This window comes from Heteronotia binoei, chromosome 15, assembly GCF_032191835.1.
Source record: "Heteronotia binoei isolate CCM8104 ecotype False Entrance Well chromosome 15, APGP_CSIRO_Hbin_v1, whole genome shotgun sequence".
Classification (NCBI taxonomy): Eukaryota; Metazoa; Chordata; class Lepidosauria; order Squamata; family Gekkonidae; genus Heteronotia; species Heteronotia binoei.
Window position 1 is genome coordinate 24858160 of NC_083237.1, and position 23652 is coordinate 24881811.

At 43.1% G+C, this 23652-nt stretch overlaps 1 protein-coding gene across 2 annotated transcripts in view; it reads right to left on the bottom strand.

Annotated features, from left to right (window-relative positions):
• Positions 1–23652, bottom strand: part of SHISA7 (shisa family member 7) — a 44476-nt gene that overhangs the window by 7812 nt on the left and 13012 nt on the right. For both annotated transcript variants that reach the window (XM_060256340.1, XM_060256341.1), the window contains exons 2-3: positions 10728–11371; positions 9516–9670 (exon numbers count right to left, since the gene is read on the bottom strand). In XM_060256340.1, the coding sequence (XP_060112323.1) occupies positions 9516–9670; positions 10728–11371 (799 nt within the window). The remainder of the gene's footprint in view (positions 1–9515; positions 9671–10727; positions 11372–23652) is intronic.

The following is a 23652-nucleotide window of genomic DNA, read 5'->3' on the forward strand; positions in this document are numbered from 1 at the left end:
CCTCCTCTTTTATGCTGTGACACTGTTCTAAGCAGAGGGGCTACTATTTCTGTTTTAATAGAACATTGGGAAGAGCCAATCACAGATCTCCCACCGCCCTGTCTGGTTTGGTCTGGTCCTCACATTAGATGTGGTGGGGAATGTTAACTTTTCTCTGCTAGATACACACAATTTTCCTCTTTCTGCCACTAGGGGTCACCTGATTTGATCTACCGGTAACTCTAAATCTGGAAGGCAATGTGTGATAACTATCTTCCACTGGAAATGTCAAGGCTGTGCTAGTGTATAGTTTCAGCAGAACCAAGAGGCAAGCCTTTACCTTGAATATATCACAAGAGCAAGCATGGGATTGCATCAAGTGGGAAGCCAGGTTGATATGAAGCAGCAGAACAAAGTCTGAGTCCATTGGCTTAAAGACCAACAAAATTTTATTCATGGTATGAACTTTCTTGTGCAAAGACACTTCCTCAGATACAATTCAATAAATAAAACTTTGTTGGCCTTAAAAGGTGCCACTGGACTCAAACTTTGTTCTATGGGATTGTATGTTTAACTACTGGGCCTTTTTTTAATCATCCCTGAATGAAGAAACCTAGAATATCCCTGACATTTTATTTATTCTATATGCAGGGACACTATTGTTTTTTTCATGTATTCTTTCAACATACAGTCCTCCAGCTGCAGACTGAAATGTTACAACCCAGGAAAAAAATCTTTGCCCTTGGTCATGAACACTGCCCTGCTGCTTTCCACCAAGCTGCAGGCTGTGTGGCCTTGGAGGAAGAATTTATTTATTTAAACAGCTTTTTTATTTACATACTTTCCGTTGCATGAGACAGAATGCATTACCAAATATAAACACAATACACAACAATGTAAAATAACATTCGCAATAATGTGGGGAAAGGACATAATGGGACACCAGCCTAGATTGAAATTTCAGGCTTAGAGGTCTGCTACTGGAAGTCTGTGGGTTTAGTCTGCCCCATTAGGGTGCTTTTCAAGCAAGAGAGACAGTGGAGCATAAGCTTGATTCAAGGAATCCTTGTCAACTCCTGTAGGTTCTTCCCCATTAAACAACTGGAGTGAGTTCAAGAGATCAGTTTGTTGAGAATGACAGGCTAGACAAGCATTGCTAAAACTAGTTTTGGCGGGCACCTGGCCCCTACATATATCCCACTCAGAACCGTTATACATTCAAACATTAGGCGCCAAAAGCATTCCCTCCCTCCAAAGTTCTTTTCCCAAAACACCCCCTTCATTGCAGGTGCAAGCAGTTCGCTGTGAACAAGACGCCATGACCTTGAGGTGTCTGAGCACAGGGTGATAGTAGATACATGATGGGTTCAAAAAGAGCGCAATAGATAACAGCTAAGCTGGAAGAGAGCAGGGGTTACTACAGGGCAATGCAAATCAAACCACATTGTAAAGGTTACAGGTTAGCATAGTTATTATGGCAAGAGCACTCTTGACAGTTCTGGCTATAGGAAGGGCCTGCAAATGATCATCCTGGGGTTGCAGGTGGGGGGAATGGCCAAAAGTGCCTTTTGAACATATGAAGCTGTCTTATACTGAATCAGACCCTCAGTCTATCAAAGTCAGTATTGTCCACTCAGACTGGCAGCGGCTCTCCAAGCTCTCTCTCAAGCTGAGGTTTTTCACACCTATTTGCCTGGACTCTTTTTAGTTGGAGATGCCAGGGATTGAACCTGGGACCTTCTGATTACCAAGCAGATGCTCTATCACTGAGCCACCATCCCTCCCCAACACTTTGATCTGCTGGCAGGCGAGTCTCGTCCTCTTCTTTGTGATCTTGTGGTCATCATCGTTTTCCCCCAAATGACAGAGCAATTTCAAGGGTGCTTGGAGGCTCAAAACGGTTGGGGGATCCCTGTTCCTGGTGATAGTTCAGTCTTGTCCCCTTCCCCATGATCTCCCTCTTTACCCCTCTTCTTTCCTTTCATGAGCAGAGTGGGGAAATCCACAAATCTGTAACATCTTGTAAACTGCTCTAGATTTTACAAAGACAAAAAATGGAGCACATGGCTCCTGTTTTCAACAGCAAACCCACTTAATGTAATATCTGCTCTGTGCTCAGTCTGTCTTGACATTTGTTTGGTGTTCAGCAGCAGGGGGCAGACTTTGAGTTTGCCACTCAGCTAGGGTTACCAGCCTCCAGGTGGCGATCTCCCGCTTTGACAACTGATCTCCAGCTGGCAGAGATCCGCTCCCCTGGAGAAAAGGGCTGCTTTGAAGGGGGGACTCTATGGCCTTTTACCATGCTGAGGCTCTTCTCCTCCCCAAACCCTGCGCTTTCCCGTATCCACCCCCAAAGTCTCCAGATATTTCCCAACAAATCATTCTTCTCTCCATCACAGCATTCTATCTAGAAAGGGTGAAGAGAGTCTGAGAGAAATGTACCAACGTGGGTTTGCAAGACAGTAAAGCCTTCTGTAAGAACAGAATGTTCGAAACAATTTTTGAAAGCCTGTTAAAGATAAAAAGAAAATTGTTAATTTCCCCACTGTGTTCAACAAAGACAATGGGAGGAGATAGGGGTTGCCAACCTCCAAGTGGGTCCCAGAGATCCTACAGAGTTACAACTGATGTCCAGATGTCAGATATGTTCCCCTGGAGAAAATGGCTGCTTTGGAGGGTGGAGTCCATGACACTACCCCGCTGAGGTTCCTCCCCTCTCCAAAGTGAGCTTTCTTTGGGCTCAGCCCCTACATTTCTAGGAATTTCCCAACCTGGAGCTGGGAACTTTGGGAGAGAAGTATAAGCTCTGAACTTGCCAATAACTCCCCCTTACAGTACCACCCAGCATGTATTCACATTTATTTTTAATTTATCAATTTATATCTGGCTTTCCTCCCCAGTTTAGAACATGATTCACCCCTATCTCCATTCCCTCACAGCAACATCCCTGTGAGGTAGGCTGGGATGAGAGTGTGTGGTGGGCCGAAGGTTATCACTCAGCAAGCTTTCATGGTAGAGGTGGGAATCTGAACCCAGGCCTCCCAGAATCCTAATCCAACACTCTAGCCAAAATGCCACACTGGCATGAGGGAGGGCAGGGTGACACCAAATTTTCTGCCATTACTTTGGGAGAGAAAGAGGGCCAAGCCACATGCTGCATATTCTTATGGGTATTATCTTAAAATATGGGTAATCTTAAAATATATAGAGGTACTGTTGATGTGTGTGTGTGAAGAGTGCATAGGGTATCAAAGATTTCAGGTTTTCACGGCTGGTAACATCATTAGGGTTTGTAGAATCTTTCGGGATCAAGTGCCGTGTTCTACTGGAGAAAGTTTTCCTTCCAGACGTTTCGTTCTCAGCTGCGGAGAACATCCTCAGTGGCGTTGCAGCCGGAGCAGGCGCTCAGACCTTCTTGGCTGCTGTGCATTGAGGGTGTTGAAGAGGAAAGGGAAGTTAGTGGGTGGGGATTGGAGAAAGGGAAACAGCATATCTATGCTGTTCTTCTTGGTCTCTCTAAAGCTTTTTCTTCCCCCTGGAAGGGAAAGAGTTCATGACTAATTCCCCCTCCAAATGCACACACAACCCCAATATTAATGTTCAAGTCGACACAAAGACAGCCAGACAGTTAGAACCGGTTGTCATGGGAAACAGCCTGTTTCTCCACACACTTTGCAGCTTAATGTCTGCTGATTATATATATATAAAGCTGCATACCTTCAAAGAGCGGGAGTTAGCAAGAGATAAATGGGATGAGGGAAGGGCTGAAGCTAAGGTGGGCCTGCAGAATAGAAGGCATTGTTCTGCCATGGTGCCCACTGACATGGTACCCACTGACAGTATTTCTGGTGCCTGCCAAGTAGGGTTCCCATACTCCTACTGGGGGCGGTTTTTCTCCTGAAATTGCCGTCTCAGAGGCAGGTGAGCACCTATCAGGGAAGTAAGATGTGGAGTGTGCCCCCATCTCTAGACAGCACCATCTTTGGTCTCAGTTCTGCTGGATCAATTAGCACTGGGGAGTTGGGGAGGGGAAGAGATGGACTTTCAGTTCATTGATATGATACTCCTACTTTCCAAAGGTCTCAGAACAGCATCCACTGGAGTTCCTAGATGATTTCTTCCTAAAATGTTAGCCAGTCTAGTACAGCTTTAGAGAGGGAATTAAAATCAAGCACCTTTGTACAATTCTTTAGGCCAGGAGGTTGTAGTCACAACAGAACAAGGCTTTGGATATGATTTGCTGGTCACAGAAGTCAGTAAGGCTCAGTTGTAGTGGTCCTTGCAGCACAAACTTTTTTCTGCAGGGGTTGGACTAGATGACCCTGGGGGTCCCTTCCATGATTCTATGGTTCAAATCAAATTGATTTAAATCACTAGTCAGTGAAACTAGATTTAAATCATGGTTATAAATACTTATTCTTGCTGGTATAATTTTAATATTTACAACCAGATGAAGGTTTTGTTTTTAGAATAATAACTTTTCAGAGTAGGTTTACAGTTATATCAAAAATTACTGATTTGGTTATACACTGCAGACCCAGTGTAATGTGGCTCGATATAACACAGGATCTCTCCTGGAGCAGATGGGGTGCAGGTTGGAGTTGCAAAGCCAAGATGCAAGCTAGCCAAGGTGCGGGCACAATCCAGTGCAACATGGTCAGAGTCCAGTCCCTAGGTCATACCTGGAGTCAGCAACAGAAGCAATAAAGTCAAGATCCAGTTGCAATCCGGGTCAGAATCATGGTCCAGAGGCAGAGTCAGTGGTGGCAAGGTCTGGAGTAATTAGATGCATTTTCTCCCTCTATCCACCCTTTATAGGAGAGACACCCATCTTGCAGCTGGGTTGCATTATACAGATGTCTGTGCTCTTCTCACTATCTAGACACAGGTATCTCTGGGCTGCTAATTGCGTACTCCATCTCCTCTCCTCCATTTTCTAATGGACCCTCTCTCGTCTATGCTGTAATGGCTCTGGGGACGAGGGAGGCAAGGTGGAAGGTGAGGTGCTCTCTAGCTCTGGGCCATGGATCCAAGCAGCTGGGAAGCTACTGTCAGACTGATTGTTACTGCTTGGCCTTCTTTGCTTGTCTGGGACCTTCTTTGCTTGTCTGTTCTTCCTCAGAGACCTCTGCCTCTTCAGGGCTGGCTGTGTCTGGCTGAGCTATGACATCATCCCCCCAGACCCCCCATCCAATGGACTAGGTTTCTGTGGGTACGAATGATGGAACTGGTACTAGACTAAGTCGAGGCATTAAGATTGCTGGCAGGTTCCCAGGAATGGTCTTTCAGACAGTATCCTTCCTAGTCAACCAGATATTGGAGTTGGCCTTGCCTCCATCAGGAGTCTAGAATTTGAGCTACTTCATATTCTTCATGCCCTTCAATCATCAGCAGTAGTGGGGAAGGTACTTTAGGTTTTAGCAGATGTGGGGGTGCAAAGGAACCAGGAGGGAATAGTGAAACACAGGGTGGACGCTCAATGTGGATGATAATTGCAGGCAATACACCACGGGTTAAATCTGTACCATTTTGGCAAATGGTCCAATAAATCTGGCATTATGTTTTTGAGACAGCCATTGGATATTCTGAGTTAAAAGCCATACCAGAACTCCCACATTCAAGGGTTTTCCAGTTTAACGGCTGTGATCAGCTACCTCTTTATAGGCTTGTCTGGTCTGCAGTAGTTGTTCTTGAAGCACTTTCTAGAAAGCTTGGAGTTCTTGGACATTCAAAGAGGGTGCAGGGACATTCAAAGAGGGTGCAGTCTGCAGGAAGAACTGGGGCTGGTAACCATAGGTAGCCATGAACAGCATTCCTGGTGGGCAGCTGATGAACAGTCTTGTTGTAGGCAAACTTGCCCATTGGGAGTAACACTACCCAGTCATCCTGTTGGTGATTTGTAAAACACCGTAGGTACTGTTCAAGGGTAGCTCTGGTACACTTTGTCTGGCCATTGGATTGGGGATGATGTGTTGATGATCAGCAGACTTGAGTGCCCAAAAGAGACTGTAAGGCTCGCCAGAGCCAGAATGTGAACTGGACCCCACAATCTGAGATCAGGTATCCCATGGAATCTAAAGACATGTTGCAAATAAAGGTGAGTGGTTTCTTGAGCTGTGGGGAGTCCTGGAAAGGGGATGAAATGAGCTATCTTGGTGAGGAAGTCCACCATTACCAGGATACTCATGTACCCCTTTGAATACAAGTCTGTGATGAAGTCCACAGAGACTGACCGCCGGGGTCCTGCAGGAGTGGTAGAGGTTGTAGAGCCTTTGCATGCCTACAGGTTTCACAGGAATCCACATACAGTGCCATATCAGTCTAGACCCAGGCCACCAGAATTCACAAGTCAACAGATACATCATTTTATGGCATCCAAAGTGTCTAGCAGGTTTGGCGTCATGGACAAGCTGTAGCACCTTCGCTCTCAGTGGTCCAGATGGTACATATACTCGACCTTGATGGATGAGAAAGACTTGGTTTTCAGCAAACCTGGTTTGGGTCCCAGAGGCTTTGGAGGTGCTTTTGGGCAAAGGGATCTTGCTGTTACTGAATTTGTATCTGGTCTTGGAGTGGCAGTGCATGTTGAGTGGCAGCAAAGGTTTCAGGAAGCAGGATTGTGGCTATAGGTTGTTCTTCTGATGGAGAGGTATATTCCAGTTTCCAGGAAAGGGCATCCACCCACTTATTTTGGGAGCTGAGGAGACAGATGGGAAAGAATAGGGACCAATGGATCTGTCTCTGATTCTGGCTGGCTGTTTGTACATGTTCCAGTTTCCAGTGATTTGTGTGCACCTGCACTGGATGTCAGACTCATTCCAAATGTTCTTTCAATGTCTGTCTGTCTATAATCTATCTATCTGTCTGTCTGTCATCTACCAAAAAACTTACAACTTCCAGCCAGATCCACATGAAAACCTTAATACTGTCTTCTGCAGCTCACTCGTCTTCATTTTCTTGTTTGTTCGTAAGCTTTCCTGCTTTATCAGGTCCCAAATGATTTCTCAATTTAGAATGAATGAGTTCAAAGGAAGAGAATATTCTTTCTATGCCAGCAGAACAAACTACTGCTGTTAAAAGTGAGATCATTGCTTCAACAATCTCTAAATCCAAGTGCTAATAAGTGACTTACACTAGTTAACTGGTATAACTTTCATTAAAACATCAGCAGCAAACATATAATTCCTGAATGGTTCCCCCTTAGCTCTGAAGTTTATTATAGTTGGCATTAATGATGGATGATTGCTAGATACCTACGTCGTAGCTAACTCCTCTTCTTCAGCATTTAAGATTTGACCCTGGTACCAGATATTGACAATATTTGCGAGAAAATTAGCTGAACAGTGCTTGTTCCATTCAGTTTTTTAATGCTTGTAATTTAATTCTTTCATTGTGAGGTTCTGTTTTTAAGTGCTAACCCAGTTGCTTCCAAATTTCAACAGCACCAGCAATAAGACAGCTATTTTTCTGTATTTTGTTGAAAGCTTCAGAAATGGATTTCTGGATGCTCAGTTTATGTCCAGCATTTCTCTTAAGCCCAATGTTGAGGATTTTGGTAATGACAGTTCCATCTATTTTCTTTCAGCTTTGTTCATCATCTGAACTGTCATCAGAATAGGCCAGTTCTTAATATACTACTCAAAACAGTCCACTACAGAGTTCCATGTAACATCTTGCGGGAGCATTAACTTGGTTCCACCCATTCTTTTCAGAGCTGCTGCAACAAAATGATTGTTAGCAATTGTTTAGCAATTTCAATGACATTAGTCTTTATTTCTGGAACACTGAAGTCTTTGGCTAGGAGGTACATCAAAGAGCACTGCAGCCATATGTTATTAGCTTTGTATTTTTGTTCACATTTTATTTTAGCTTTTGCTGCTACATCTGTATGTGCATTTCCTGGCATATCAATTGTTTCTGAAAGGAAGACATTCCCTTCTTCTGTCATACAAGCACATTCAATGGAATCATTATGGACATTACTCCACTCATCAAAACCTAGATTAACGATTTTATCCTCTAGATTTGTTGCACATTGCTCCATTTCTCTGTCATACACTTCATCCAGCAGTATTCTTGCAACATCTGTTCTGCTGGGTGGTCTGTACCCTGGTCTCTAATGACTGAATCATATTAATAAAGTATGAGTTTTCAATCAGACAAAGAAGTTTGTCGCATAAACAAACTGGGCAACTTCTCATCAATTAACTTTTTCTAATCTGTTAGTTTTTATCACAAGCATATCTATGGCGTTTCCAGAATGGTCAGATATTTTTCTTTCTTGTAGGTGATATACTGCAGATATGTGATGTATGTGATGTGACTGAAACACTATCCTGGACTGATAACTCTGAAACAGTAGAACAGGAGGGATTGTAGAACAGGTGATCTTGAAAGGTGGTTAGTTTCCAGAATCCTTTATGTTGATGATGGATTTCCCTAAACAGAAAAGTCAATACTGTTATTTTATTATTTATACCATTTCTGCCTATTTAATATTACTCCATTGTATTCACTGCCACTCAGTAGTACCCAAAAAAGAAATATTTGCTTGGCTCAGTTGTTTATTTCTTCATAACTCTATCAAAATGATAGTAACACACAGTAACAATAACAAATATATTTTTGCACAAACATGACAGTTCCTCAAGACAGTCTTTAACAAATATGATGAAAAAAAGAATTTACCAACCTGAAGGTCCTGCCCGTTCAAAAATGTTCCTTTTTCATCTTCACACAGCATTTCTTGTGATGTTGCTTCATTCCGGCTGCTAGGCTTTGCATTTCTTTGTTGCAATTTTGCACACATGTTTGCATTTTGCACACATACCTGCCATACTCATTTTCCCAAACAAGGACTCTTTTACGGCCTGCTGCCATTATAGTTTTTCTCCTCCGGGGAGAATATAATATGATAAACCACAGGCTATACAAACAAATATCCATTGAACTTCTTGTAAACTTAGCATTTAGGTAAGGGGTTGATTCTGTGTACATAGATTTGCAGAGGAACAATGAGATTATGATATTTTTTTCAGCTCTGTATGTTTATTTTATAACATTTTTGCTGTGAAAAAGAGGCATGTTAATTTGAAGACACAAATTAACACTTTTGAGAACTGCAAAACCAAGCATCTGTGATAATATCTTCTAGATAGAAAAATTGTCCAAAATAATCTTACAGAAACTTCTGGGAGAGCATGACATTGGAAATGGATTAATGGGACTAATTTTCAAAAAAATGTAAACATTGCATGAATATACAGCCTCATGCTACATAATTCAAAACTAATCCATATTTCATGATGAATTAGTTTTGGACTATAATGTGATTTATATAGAAAACTGTCTTCAGAGAGATGTTTCCTCAAAAAGCATTCTATTAAAAATACAATTTAATTTTTTTTAAATAAATTTTAAAAATCCAACTTAATTTTTAAAAAATACATAAAAGGTAAAGGTAGTCCCCTGTGCAAGCAGTATATTCTGCAAAAATTGTCCACTTTAGCTCCTCTCCCATCCCTGCCTTCCCTTACCGTGGCTGCTTTTGGAAGGTTTCACTGTGCTGTACAGGTTCTTGGGGGGTCGAGCAGAACCATTGTCTTGGAAGTTCGAGTTAATAACAAGGCTGTTGTTGCGTTCGGAGCACGAACTGCTCCCTGCTTGATGCCTGAGAATGTCGACCAGAGCCCTGTCCCAGAAAAGCAACCAAACAAGAGTCAGTTAAATGGCTAGCAAGGCACTCATGTATAGCGATTGTTGTGGCTGAGCAGGGATACCTGGGGCATGCATTTAACCAGTTTAATGATTACTGGAAACAGTATTATATGACAGTGCTAGGTGAAAACTCTGCTCAGGCTACACTCCTTGTAAGATTCCTAGTCCACTAATGCAAGGGTCCTCAACTTTTTTGAGCCTGTGAACACCTTTAGAATTCTGACACAGTGTTGTGGGTAGAGCCTTGCATAAAATGGTTGCCGGTGGGCACCAGCAGGCACCACGGCACCCTCAGGCACCATGTTGAGGGTCCCTGCACTAGTAGAAAACAAGAGAGAACACATCTAGTGTTCCCATGCAATTTATGCATTGCAGGGAAGGACTGACCAGTATACAATTGTTCTGCAGGAAAGCTATCCCCCCCACTCATTACCTGTCTTTGCATTGAGACATTTCTAACACACTTTCAAGGAAATCCAATCTTCCCTGGAATGCAATTTTGACATATACTGCTCTAGAATATATTAGATAATGACAGTGTCTCTGGGAATGTGCAGAGTGCACCTCCATTGCTACTGTATTATACCCGGTCCTTCCATATGTCTGAGAATGGTGGGTAGGGCAATTAACTTCCAAATATACCTGAGCACCATAACAACCTCTTTTTCAGAAGGTATCCATTGCTTCCCTCCTTGCCTTCCCAAATAACACCCCTGGCCCTATCACAACCTGGCAAATCTAATGTGTCAACCAGGAATATGTCAACCAAGCACACGTTTTCCATGCGCATTTGGATTTAGCAGACCACATAGGAAGACCCCATCTCGAATCACTCCAGATTTACTCTCTGAAGGGAAAACGGAGGACCGATTCACATCATACAGAAACTTCATGGTGGCCATGAGAACTGTGCACCACATTCATAAGCCCCAAGAACAGGATAAAGTTAAGCTCTAATGCAAGCTCCCATCAAGATTAATGCCAGAGGATCCAAGATCCACATTTGGCCCCACTTTTCCATTCATATTTACCTGGGCACGTTGAGCTCTCTTCCATGTGGCCTCCTTGAAGCTTTGCTGAAGAAGAATTTCATCCCAACTCCCACTGCTAAGGTAAAGCTAATGACACCACAGATCACATACACGGTGCTATTGCCAGTTTGCTTGCTTCCATTTGGTGCTTCAGGTCCCTTTGTGGATGTGCCGGTGGCTGGGGTGGTGATCCATGGTGGACTCTTGGGACACTTCCCTTGCTCCAGCCTCCTGGACCGATCCTCGCAGCAGAAACGGTAGTGGCAGGTGCCGCAGCAGAACCGGTAACCCCCTGTGGTGCAGTTGAACGCAGCATCATACTGGCCAATGACATCATAATACCCTTGGCATGTCTCAGAGGCCGGGACCTTGCTGCTGATCACAGTGGTGGTGATGTTTGAGGATGCCAAGCGCTTGAGGTGGGCCAAGAAGGTGGGCAGTGCCCAGCTCTGGTTTGTGTGAGGTGGTGCTTGAAAGACAGCCAATGCCGTATGTCCAGCCAGGGACTCAAGAGCTGCATAAATCAGTACGGGCAGTAAATGGTGCATGGTGAAGCGAGATGGAGCTGAGAAGATCGAGCACGGTTTGCCCAGGGTGTGTTTAACGTATTTTAAAAAGTTTACAAAAGAGACCCAGGAGAAACTCTGCCAAGAGAAAAGAGTGAAAGATTAAAGTCACAGGTGATGATGTCTTTGGAAAAAAAATCCGTAACTCTGAAGTCCAGCTTTAAAAAGTTACAGTTGACTTGGCTCTAATGGAGAGTGTATTTGCCTGAGCCAGCCAAGAGTAAACTAATTTGGAGCAGAAAAAGAAAATATCCCAGGCAAATCCACCTACCTTTCATTTGCAAGGAGTGGGGAATAAAATGTAATATTCTTCTAATCCCATGTTTTTCAAAATCCCCTGTGATGGTTCCAGGCAGATTATTTTGCAGACATCATGAACCATATTACAAAGGCAGTTAAACTCAACTATATGCTATGGTTTCCTCTGTGCTTAAAGACTCCCTCCCCCATGCAAATGTAGTCTCCAGACTTTGTTTTTGTATATTACAACAGCAGCAATACTATATATGCTCAAAAATGGAAAACACCAGCATTACCTACAATAGAGGAATGGTTGGTAAAGATGATGGAGCTTGTGAGATAGCCAAACTCGCTTCCTTGATAAAGGAAAAGACATTATCTAAATTTATGCTTTTATGGAAACCTCTTATGGATTTCTTGCATGAAACAAAAAAAATGAATTGATGATTTGTGATTTTGAAGATTAAGAGGCAAAAATAAAGTTACAGGGAAAGGAGGTACAATTCCTTTAATTTGATCTCAATAAAGTTGTAATACATTGCTTTCAGTTGTTATTTATTTTTATTTCTTTTTTATATTTTCTTTTCAAAAATGTCAATAAAATTCATATTTAAAACCCCTCAGATGTAGACTCCTTTAGGATTCCTTTATCAAGGAGGAGAATGGAGTGGAGAGAGAGAGAGAGGGAAACTTCTCTTCCCTGCTGTTTTCTTATTAGAAAAAGCCCCTCTGTTACGCTGCTGTTATTCTTGGTAAGGAAAATTTACAAGTGAGTGTATGATTTTGGGGGGAGGCAAGGTAAAAGCAGTTTGTGGGAAGCTTTTCCAGCAAGAAGACCGTAGAGAAGGAAGAAGCTAAAGTTTCCCTTTCTCGCCACAACGTTCTGCTCCTTGATAATGCAGTCCTAAGGGTTGCATTTGCAAAAGTCATTTAAAGAAAACCTGGAAGAAATTGTAAGCCCTCAATTAGCTGGGTTGTCGTATGCATCAGATTCAGCACCAACAATAATGACAGTACTAATACTAACAGTACTAGCACTAATTCTACTAATAACAATACTAATGCACTCTTAAGGTAAAACTTGGGCTTTTAAATAAGAAGTCAGGGCTTCCGTTTTGAGAAATGCTGTCAGTTTCACAAGAATATATATGTGCAGCATTGCAGAATCTCAATGCATGACTGAGACTGCAATGCCAGAAAGGAGGATTTGATTGGAGTAAGTCAAGCCTGTACAAAAGAGATGGACTCCACATGAACTGTAATGGAACCATGCTGCTGATGCTTAGGACTAGGATGTGAAACAGCAAATAGGATAAGGTCTTCAGACTGCTGATGTTCCTTTGGAACTGACACTGCTTTAGTGTTGCCAACTCCATCTGGGAAATTCCTGGAGATCTGGGGTCAGTGCCTGGGGAGGGCAAGGTTTGTGGAGCACAGGGGTAGCACAGTAGGGATATCATGTCACTATAGAACTACTGTTTCTTCTAGACTCTGTGGTATACAATAGAGTCCACTTTTCAAAACTGCCATTTCCTCCAAGGGAGCAGATCTCTGTAATCTGGAGATTGGCTGTAATTCCAGGACAACCCACCTTGAGGTTGGTAACCCTGTTAACTGCCTGCATTGTAGTAATAGCTGATCATTCATAAACAAACAGATTCATATTATGTGCCCTTACTGTGCTCTCTGCTTCCCTCTCATGCATAGGCAAGTGCTGCTTGGAACTTTAATGGGAATGGAAAATGCAGGGCTTTTTTTGAGCAGAAACACAGGAATGCAGTTCCAGCTGGCTTGGTGTTAGGGGTGTGGCCTAATATGCCAATATGTTCCTCCTGGGCTTTTTCTACAAAAAGCCCTATGTGAATCAATGGTGACATCAGGGGATATGGCCTAATATGCCAGTGAGTTCCTGCTGGGATTTTTCTACAAAAGAAAAAGCCCTGGGGAAATGTAAAACATGACATTGGCTGGCCAAATCCCCCCTTTCTCCAAATACTTATCACTGGTAGGAGTGAACACATGAAGCTGCCCTATACTCAAGCAGACCCTTGGTCCACCAAAATCAGTATTGTGTGTTCAGATTGGCAGTGGCTCTCCAGAGTTTCAGGCAGAGGTCTTTCACATCACCTCCTGAACTGGATGCCTCTGCATGCCAAGCAGATACTCTTCCACTGAGACTCAACTCCTCTACTGCAATCTCTGATGCTCCAATAAGAATGTAAACATATAAAAGAACACTGATGAATCAATCTGAAAGTCCATCATGCTTCCTACAGTGGTCAAAGAGATATCCCAGGGAAGCTCAGAAGCAGAGTGTGAAGGCTAGAGTCCATTCAGTCGCCCCACAACTATGGACTCACATGTCACAAAGTCCTCATGGGCTTTCAATCAGATGTGTGCCAGCAGTTTTCTATTGGGGAATTCCTAAGTGAATGTGGGCATGCCTGGGGAGAAAGTGCTTCAGCCTCCCCCCCCCCCCCACTCACACATTATCGCAATACCTCTCACCTTCAAAGACTGCTATAGCCTTTCCTCTCCCTCCCCAATAAGTGATACCTGTGGCTTTTGATCTTCTAAGTCCACCTCCCTTAGCCATTCACATGCTCCCTACTTCAAAACGGTCCTCCCCCACCTTCTTTCATGAGTGGAACTACCTTAGAGAACACCCTTGTGATGATGCCTCACTCACTTTATTCAAATCTTCCTTCAGCCCTCCCCCCCCCCACCTTTGCAGGAAGGCTTAGAGAGCACCTCTTGGCCCCTCCACTCTTACAAAGCATGTTTAACAAGAATTAACATACCTTCTTCCCTGGGTTTATCTCCAACTTCCTTCCTTTCCAAGTGTCACATAAAACTGGAAGCCTCTTGAGTGCTTATGACCAACTGAGGACACCATATAAATCAATTCATAAGGCACAAGTTGTTGTTGCACAGTCAAGTCTGACTCTTTGCGACCTCATGGACAAAGTCACGCCAGGCCTCCTGTCTTCCACCATCCTCCAAAGTCTGCTCAAATTCGAGTTTGTTACATCAGTAACACATTCCAGCCATCTCATCTTTTGCCGTCCCCTTCTTCTGCCTTCTGTCTTTCCTAGCATCAGGATCTTCTCCAGTGAGTGCTCTGTTCTCATTTGGTGGCCAAAGTATTTGAGCTTCAGCTTCAGCATCTGACCTTCCAGGGAACAGTCTGGGTTGATTTCCCTTAGAACTGACTGATTTGATCTTCTCGCAGTCCAAGGGACTCTCAAGAGTCTTCTCCAGCACCACATCTCAAAAGCATCTATTCTTCTGCGCTCAGCCTTCCTTATAGTCCAGCTCTCATAGCCATACATTACTACTGGGAATACCATCACTTTGACAATACGGACTTTTGTTGGCAGGGTGATGTCTCTACTTTTTATTATACTGCCCAGGTTCGCCATAGCTGTCCTCCCAAGGAGCAAACGTCTTTTAATTTTATGGCTACAGTCACCATCTGCAGTGATCTTGGATACCAGAAATGTGAAGTCTGTCACTACTGCCATGTCTTCCCCTTCTATTTGCCAAGGTGTGATGGGGCCGGATGCCATGATCTTAGTTTTTTTTATGCTGAGTTTCAAGCCTACTTTTGTTCTCTCCTCTTTCATCCTCAACAAGAGGTTCTTAAGGTCCTCCTCACTTTCTGCCATTAGAGTAGTGTCATCTGCATATCTGAGGTTGTTGATGTTTTTCCCGGCAATCTTAATTTCGGCTTCTACTTCATCCAGGCCAGCATTCCGCATGATGTACTCTGCATATAAATTAAATAAGCAGGGTGACAATATACATCCTTGTCGAACTCCTTTTCCTATTCTAAACCAATCAGTTGTTCCATATTCCATTCGGACAGTTGCTTCTTGACCCTTATACAGGTTTCTCAGGAGACATGTGAGGTGGTCTGGTACTCCCATCTGTTTAAGGACTTGCCACAGTTTGCTGTGATCCACACAATCAAAGGCTTTAGCATAGTCAATGAAGCAGAAATAGACGTTTTTCTGATACTCCCGTGCTTTCTTCATAATCCAGCGAATGTACAGCCATTTCCTCTTTCCCCCCATTCAATTCTCCCCTATTCAGTTCAGCTTCTGTTCTCCTACACAAGAATCTGTTTTCTCATATCAGCTGAGAACAAGAAGTACCACATCCCTCTAGCAATAAGCAGAATAACCTTTTCTTATAGCGTCTCAGCTAAGAACGTTTTCTTTATAGTGAAATTCAGTTCCTGCAACTCCAAATACCTCTTATGCTACAAATATAGCTGAAATCAATATTCGGTTCTTAAAGAGCCCAGTAGAAAACGAGTTACAACTGGTGGGTGCTACAGGAGAGAAAGAAAAGTTCTATCCCCATGTGGGAAGAAATCTAAGGAAGACAAAGGGAAAACTTACGGATTTGCCATCCTTTGAAAAGACGTCATGAAAAAGGCAGAGAGAGAGCAAGAAGGGGCTCAGTTTTTCCCCCCAACAAAGGATTTCACTAGAATTGTCACTTGATACAAAAAATCTTAGTCTATGAAACGTATAAGTTTAAAAGTGCAGTGCCAAATAGAGTTACACCCTTTTAAGCTCATTGATTTCAATTGGCTTAGAAAAGTACAACTTTGTTGAGGACTGCTGCCAGTCAAGTAATTAGTTAATTAAATCTTCACAGATTTGCAAAGGAGGGATAAATTGTTCTAAAAGAAGGGAATTCTTTGCTTTTAAGGGATGCTTGGATACGTTAAACACAGCATCTTAGAATCTGTATACAAATCCACCTGACATCAAGTCATGCCATTAGTCCATCAAGGTTTTCTCCATCTTCTCCTCTGACTGGCCATGGCTGTCTAGAATTTCAAAGCACAGGCCTAGCGGTTGGCAGTAAGAAGAGCTGGATTTCCTCTCCCCTGCTTGTCTTCTGTATAGAAAAGCCAGATTATTCACTCCTGTGTCACTGTCGCACTCTAACCAGGGAACAAAACTGTGTGACAGAACTGAGAAGATAAGTCCCCAGACACTAGACTACTATCAGCAGGAACAGGGAACATTCTTCATCTAGTGGTGGCTCTGTCCTTTCTTGACAGTCTCCCACATAAATAAACAGTTGCTGTTCACTCTCGCAGTGAAAAATGAAATGCTATGGTTAAGGAGACCAGTGTAGAGAAAGCAAAACTTGTCTACCACCTCACACACTGTAATGCTCCAGCCTCCACTGACAGGAATATTGTGTGTTTGGGCTAAGAAAACGGACAAATTGACCCTCCTCATGATGTTACTCACAATATGGAGGCATCCTTTACACAGACATCACTTGCTGTATTGACAGGGATCTTGCTAAGTAAAATGATGATCCTAAAAGGTTATAGTTGTTAAAAGTGACAACAGAAATTAAATATCACTAAACCGGGTTATAGAAGGGTACTTCAGATGAACTGTCAACCAGTCTTTGGGGTTATATAACACCATGAATAACAAGAAGATAAGAACTCCCTGCCCTGAGAAGTTTACACATTGAAACCAAGTCAATGTTGGTATTTTTTTTCTTTTTCATATGGTGTCATTGGTTTTACATTATCTCATTTTTGTTGCTACCATATGTGATTATTTTGTTTATTTAGATCATTTCATGCCACTTTTAGACATCATTTAGATGCCTAGGGTGAACAAATATCAGGGGAAAAGTGTGAATTTTAACAGGAAAATTCTACATGAGGAATGAGAAGCTGGCGGGGGAAATAAAGGCTTGTAGGAAGGGGGGGGGGACTGAAAAGGAGATATCTGGACCGAATAGCACTGTTTTTGAAATTTGGTCTCATCCTCATTACAAACTAACCATTGACACAGGTGAAGCAATGCTGTTGGAGGAGTGGTAGAGGAAGGCTTAGTTTTTGCAGAAGGTGGGAATTAAATGGTTGTGCCAAAAACTCTGAGGGGAAAGGCAGATTTTGAGGAAGGATATGAAAGAGCTTGTGATGGGATGGTACTTTATCAGCCTGTTTTTGCAGAGATACTCCCAGAATATGCTGGTTTGCTGAGAGGAATTCTGTGCCAAATTAGAGCATTCACGAGGTATAAGTCCAGTTCCCCTTCCTAATGTTTGACAGGCCCTAGACAGAGAACTCCTTATACAGCCATTCCTGTGTACATAACTGCTTTGTGCTTTGGAACATCTCGATTTCTCTTGATCCTGGGGGCCTTCCTTGTGCTGTTGCTTTCTGCTTTCCTATCCTAGGGTTGTCAGGTCTGTGTTGGAAACTTGGAAAATACCTGGAGACTTTGGTGGTAGATCCACGAGAGGGTGGGGTTTGGAGAGGGGAGGGGCCTCGGCATGGTACAATGCCATAAAATCCACCCGGCAAAGCATCTGTTTTCTCCAGGGGAGCTGATCTCTGCCAGCTGAAGATCAGTTATAAAAGCGGGAGATCTCCAGGCCCCATCTGGAGACTGGCAACCTTATGACCTGTCCACCTCCCCATCAGAGCATGAGGAATCTCCCCAAGGGCAGTGACATACTGTGGGGTGGTTAGAACATGTGGATGTACTGAATTCATCAAGGTAACAGGCCCGTGAAGGGCCTGCGGCAAGGAGTGTGCGTTGTGTGTATGGAGAGGAGGAAAATGGAGCTTGCTATCTCACTTCCTGAAGCCAACATGATATGACATGGTTCAAGAGAATTTGTCTCAGCTGCCAAGTACCTATCAGCGCAAATAGCAAGGCGAAAGCGGAAGAACTGAGACTGAAACACAACCTGATGTTGCCTGCTGTCACATAGCACATGTCACCAGGGATATTTTGTCCATTTTCAGTTTGGCTTTTTAGTGCCCCACAGGAATCCTGATATTTTATTCATATTTGATCCATCTCAGCTTTGAGCTCAGCTGAGCACGCCTGTACTTTGAAACATGCCAAAACAGTTGAAAAGTAAAATAAAATAAAATCTACTGAAATTTCATTCCCATTTGAAGTACCATATATCTGTTCATGTTTACCTGGGAATATGGGTAAAGAAAAACACGGGTGGGGAGAGTGGAAAATAGTGTTGGGGTTTTTTTGAAAGATTGAAATAAATGCAAAATACTTGCTTCTGATTAAAGTTATTTTACTGCTAATAACATGCATAATTTGTAATTTAGTTAGCATATAAATTGTATTCTCTTACATATTTAAAAGCACACATGCTTTCATTTTCTACAATTACAAATATTCCTAGTGTGAGAGACACCTGTGGCACCATATGCTACCTTCATACATGTACCTTCATTTTTGCCATCTGAGTGTTAGGAACAAAAATAAATATTGAAAGTATAAAACATTTATGTTATAGTAAAGAAATGAAAGTATACAATTTGAACAGAAACAGTCTCAAAAAGCCATGGTAGGACTAAGCAGCATATCTGGCTACCGAGTTGTACTTTATAATATTAAAACCATTGAAACAACAGGGTATTATCATCATACGCATTACAGCATACTGAGTGTGGACAAAATCAGACCCATTTAAACAATAAATAAGTTATTTAAAATACTGTTATATGCCTATATTATATGCAGGAATTACCACTATCTAAGACTGCAGATTTTCTTATATAAAATTTTTTGTGCTACGTATTTTGAATGAGTAAAACCTTGTCTTTAAAAGCATTTCAATCATCCCAAAAGAGGAAATATTTCAGTGATTCTCAAATTTTCCAGTTTTTTCATTGGGAAAAAAAAAGATCTTGGAGATGGAAAAAAATGTTCCCGTTTTTCCCCCCTGGGGCCTTTCCATCTCTGTCTGAGGTAGGGTTAAAGCTCCAGGTTGGAAAAAACCTGGACATTTTGGGAGTGGAGTCTGGGGAGGACAAGGTTTGGAGAGGGATCTCAGCAAGATATAATGTCACAAGATCCACCCTACAAAGCAGCCATTTTCTCGAGATGAACTGATCTTGGTCATCTGGAAATCAACTGTAATAGCAGGAAATCTTTAGGTACCACCTGTAAAGTAAAGTAAAGTAAATTTATTTTTATATCCCGCCCTCCCCCGCCAAAGGCGGGCTCAGGGCGGCTCACAGACATGGAATACCATGATTTGAATAAAATACAATGTAAGCAAACAATTTTAAAATACAATTCAGTTACATAAATTATTTAAAATAGATAAAACAGGTGCTATAAGGTACACAATCATGCATAAGATGGCTAGATGGCTACAGGTCAGTTTAGCCAGGTTCTGTCTTAAAGGCAAGCTGAAAGAGAAAGGTTTTGCAAGCCCTGCGGAACTGATTCAGGTCCCGCAGGGTTCGCACCATCTCTGGAAGTTGGTTCCACCATCGAGGGGCCATTGCTGAAAAGGCTTGCTCCCTGGTTGTCTTCAGTCTAGCCTCTCTTGGCCCAGGGATTTGTAAAAGATTTTGAGAGCTAGATCTCAGTGCTCTCTGGGGAACATATGGGGCTGGAGGCTGGCAACCCTAGTCAGAGGCCTTTGCTGTCTGTAGCCCCACTATCTGAGTAGGTGGCTACTTAGGACAATGGCTTCAATCCTATAATCTTGCTTGCATGCACATTGCTCTAACTCAGGAGTGGCCAGAGTTGCTTAACATAAGAGCCACATAGAATAAACTTCAGATGTTTGAGAGCCACAAGACATGAGCAAATATTACACACAAGTTTTTATTAAAACTCTGAATACTTTCTTCGCAAAGAAATATAAAATGCAGATGTATGCACTTTACAACACGACCATGCTAGAAGGAGACTTTTTTAAAAACAAAAGCTGGGAATAACAGTTCCCATAAGACCAGCATAGGGAAAGCATAGGGAACTTTTTTTAGCACTAGTTGAAGTAGGAAACACACATGTATTATATATAGTTGAAGTAGGAAACACACATGTATTATATAAATCAATGACCACCATTTGCGTCATTATGCATCTCTCTTTGCGTTGACAACAAGATTAGTAAATACAGCTCCTACAAGAACTATGAAACAAAGGGGGAACCTTTCTGCCCCTCCGTCCAGTGGCTCCGTCAGCTTTTGCACTCTCTTTCCCTTCTTTAGGTCTCTGGGTGACCTTTGTGGTGGAGGAAAAGAACTTGCAAGCCTGCCTATTTCCCCCTCCTTCACCACTTCACACACGGTGGAAATAGTCACCTACTTATGGATCAGCACTCAAAGGATGACTGAGGTCCCAATGCTAAGCACGCTTACTTGACAGTAAGCCTACATTAAGTTCCTCCTTGACCTCTGGGAACCGCACAATATGTGCGAAAGAACCACATGTGGTTCCTGAGCCACAGTTTGGCCACCCCTGCACTAACTGAAGAGCTAGTTGCCTCCTTCAACGAAACTTTGTGCAAACAGCAGTGCTAGCTGAAGAGGAAGTGAATGGGTTTTGGCCAAAGCAAAGTGCGTGCGGAATGAGGTCATAGGATCCAAGCCAGGGCCTTTTCTGCAGTGGTGCTGAAACTGGGGAATGTCCTCCCAAAGGAGTGCCACTTGTCCCTGCCCTCCTAGCATTTAGATGTTTTCCCCTCCTCAAAGACTTTCCCCTCCTCAAAGACAGTGCTGCCTTGACTGTCTGCTGCTTTCTTATTTATTTATTTGTTTGTTTATATCCTGCCCTCCCTATTGGGCTTTCTTGTGGTGTTTGTCATTGCTTAGCTTGTATTTTGGTTCTTGGCAAACTTCTGATACTTTGCCTTGAATATCTGTGTTATAAATATTGCAACTAAGTATCTAAATATGTATTTAGCTGCAGAACAATTTTGCAGGGCAGGTCGTGTTGCCAGCTCTGGGTTATGAAATATCAAAGATTTCAGGTTTTCACGGCTGGTAACATCGTTAGGGTTTGTAGAATCTTTTGGGCTCAAGTGCCGTTTTCTACTGGAGAAAGTTTTTCTTCCAGACGTTTCGTTCTCGGCTGTGGAGAACATCCTCAGTGGCGTTGCAGCCGGAGCAGGCGCTCTGACCTTCTTGGCTGCTGTGCATTGAGTGAGGCCAGGGCTGCTGGAGAGCTGCTATTTCTAGGCTGGAGGGGGTGTGGTGAAAGGGCAATAGGTTTGTGGATGTGCCCATTGTTTGGTGGGGCTTCCTGGAAGGGTAGTGATAAGGAAACTGGCTGTTGAATGTGACCATTGTTCTGTGTTAATTGCTGGGAGGGTTGGAAGGGGTCTTCAGGGGGTATTTTGGGGAGAGGCACTAGATGCTATACTGAAAAATTGGTTCCTCTACTCCGAAAAACAGCCCCCCCAGAGCCCCAGATACCCACGGATCAATTCTCCATGATTTTCTATGGGAATAAATCTCCATAGGGAATAATAGAGTTCCCAGAAGACATTTCCCTCCCCTCTGATGACCCTGAAGCGGGGGGAGGGCCTCCAAATCAGGCGATCCCCTGCCCCCACCTGGGGATTGGCAACCCTAGTGACACAGAGTGTTGGAATGGATGGGCCATTGGTCTGATCCAACATGGCTTCTCTTATGTTCTTATGACTTGATTGGGACTTTTTTTTTAATTTTTAAGTGATCTAATGAAACTGGAAGAAGCTGTGGCTCAGTGGTCCGAGGTTCAACCCCCAGAATCTCCTCTTAAAAGGATCAGGCAACAGGTGATAGGAAAGACCTCTGCTTGAGACTTGGGAGAGCTGCTGCCAGTCAGAGTAGACAAGACTGACCTTGCTAGACCAAGGGTCTGACTCAGTATGAGGCAGCTTCATGGGATCATGTGAAACACACAGTCTGGAGTGAGAAAAACTGAATTCTTAATTAAATTAAGAGCATTTGCATAATTCCTGTTACGAGCCACTGAGAACGCTACGCTTGTCACAACAGAGGCTGCTTACAAGTGCCAGTGCCAAGAGAAGTTAGGAGGGTTTCAGCTTGTACGTGGGCTTTTTCAGTGGCAGCCCCAGTCCTTGGAAATGTGCTGCGCCGAAAAGTGCAGGAAATGTCATCTTTGGAGACTGGGGTAGGGGGGAGATGTAAAGCCAAACTGTTTAAAAGGACCTTCGGAAATGAACTCTTTTTTGTGCCAATTCGTTTGCTAGTCTGTTACTGACAGTTTAATGCTCTAATGAGGGTTGCCAGGTCTGTGTTGGAAAATCCCTGGAGACTTTGGGGGTGGATCTGGGAGAGGGTGGGTTTGGGGAGGGGAGAGTACAATGCCATAGAGTCCACCCTTCGAAGCAGCCATTTTCTCCAGGGGAGCTGATCTTTGCCAGCTGGAAAGTGAGAGATCTCTAGGCCCCATCTGGAGGCTGGCACCCCTAGTTCTAATCTTTATGGTAGCCCAGGCTGAACAATTTCATCATATCTTGGAAGCTAAGCTAGGGAGACCCCTAAGGAAGTCCAGGGTTACTATGCAGAGGGAGACTGGTCAGTCTCATCAGATCTCAGAAGCTAAGCAGGGCTGACTGTGGTTAGTACTGGGATAGGAGACCCCCGCCCCAAGGCCCAGGAAGTCCTGGGCTGCTGCACAGAGGCAAGCAATGGCATCACCTCTGTCCATCTCTTGTCTTGAAAACCTCAGGAGGGGTCACCAGAAGGTGGCTGTGACTTGAAGGCACCTTGCACACAAACATATCACAATGTCTATCATATGCTGCATATATGGAAACTGCTTTAAGTGTATGACTGAAAAACAGTAACAAAATATGTAAAGGAAACAGATAAAATACCTGTTCATTTCCCTGTAATTTAATTCCGTTCCTACCAGCTGAGGGTTCACAACAAATGTCTCTTTGGGGAAACAATGGATTGTGCCTATTTATCAACATGGCCTTGACATTCAGTTGACTAACTGATTAACCCTTTTGATAGACGAAAAAGTTGTTCTTGAGCCAGCCTGGTGTAGTGGTTAAAAGCAGTAGACTCTAAGCTGGAAAACTGGGTTTGATTTCCCCCTCTTCCACATGAAGCCAGCTGGTGAACTTGGGTCAGTCACAGTTCTCTCAAAACTCTCTCAGCCCTAACCGCCTCACAAGATGCCAGTTGTGGGGAGAGGAAGGGAAGATGATCATAAGCTGCTCTGAGACTCCTTAAGGTAGAGAAAAGCAGGGTATAAAATCTCTTCTTCTGATTAATCAGTCTACAGTTTTTAATTTGTAAACTAATTTTTGACACAGATACTTATAAAAACCTGGAA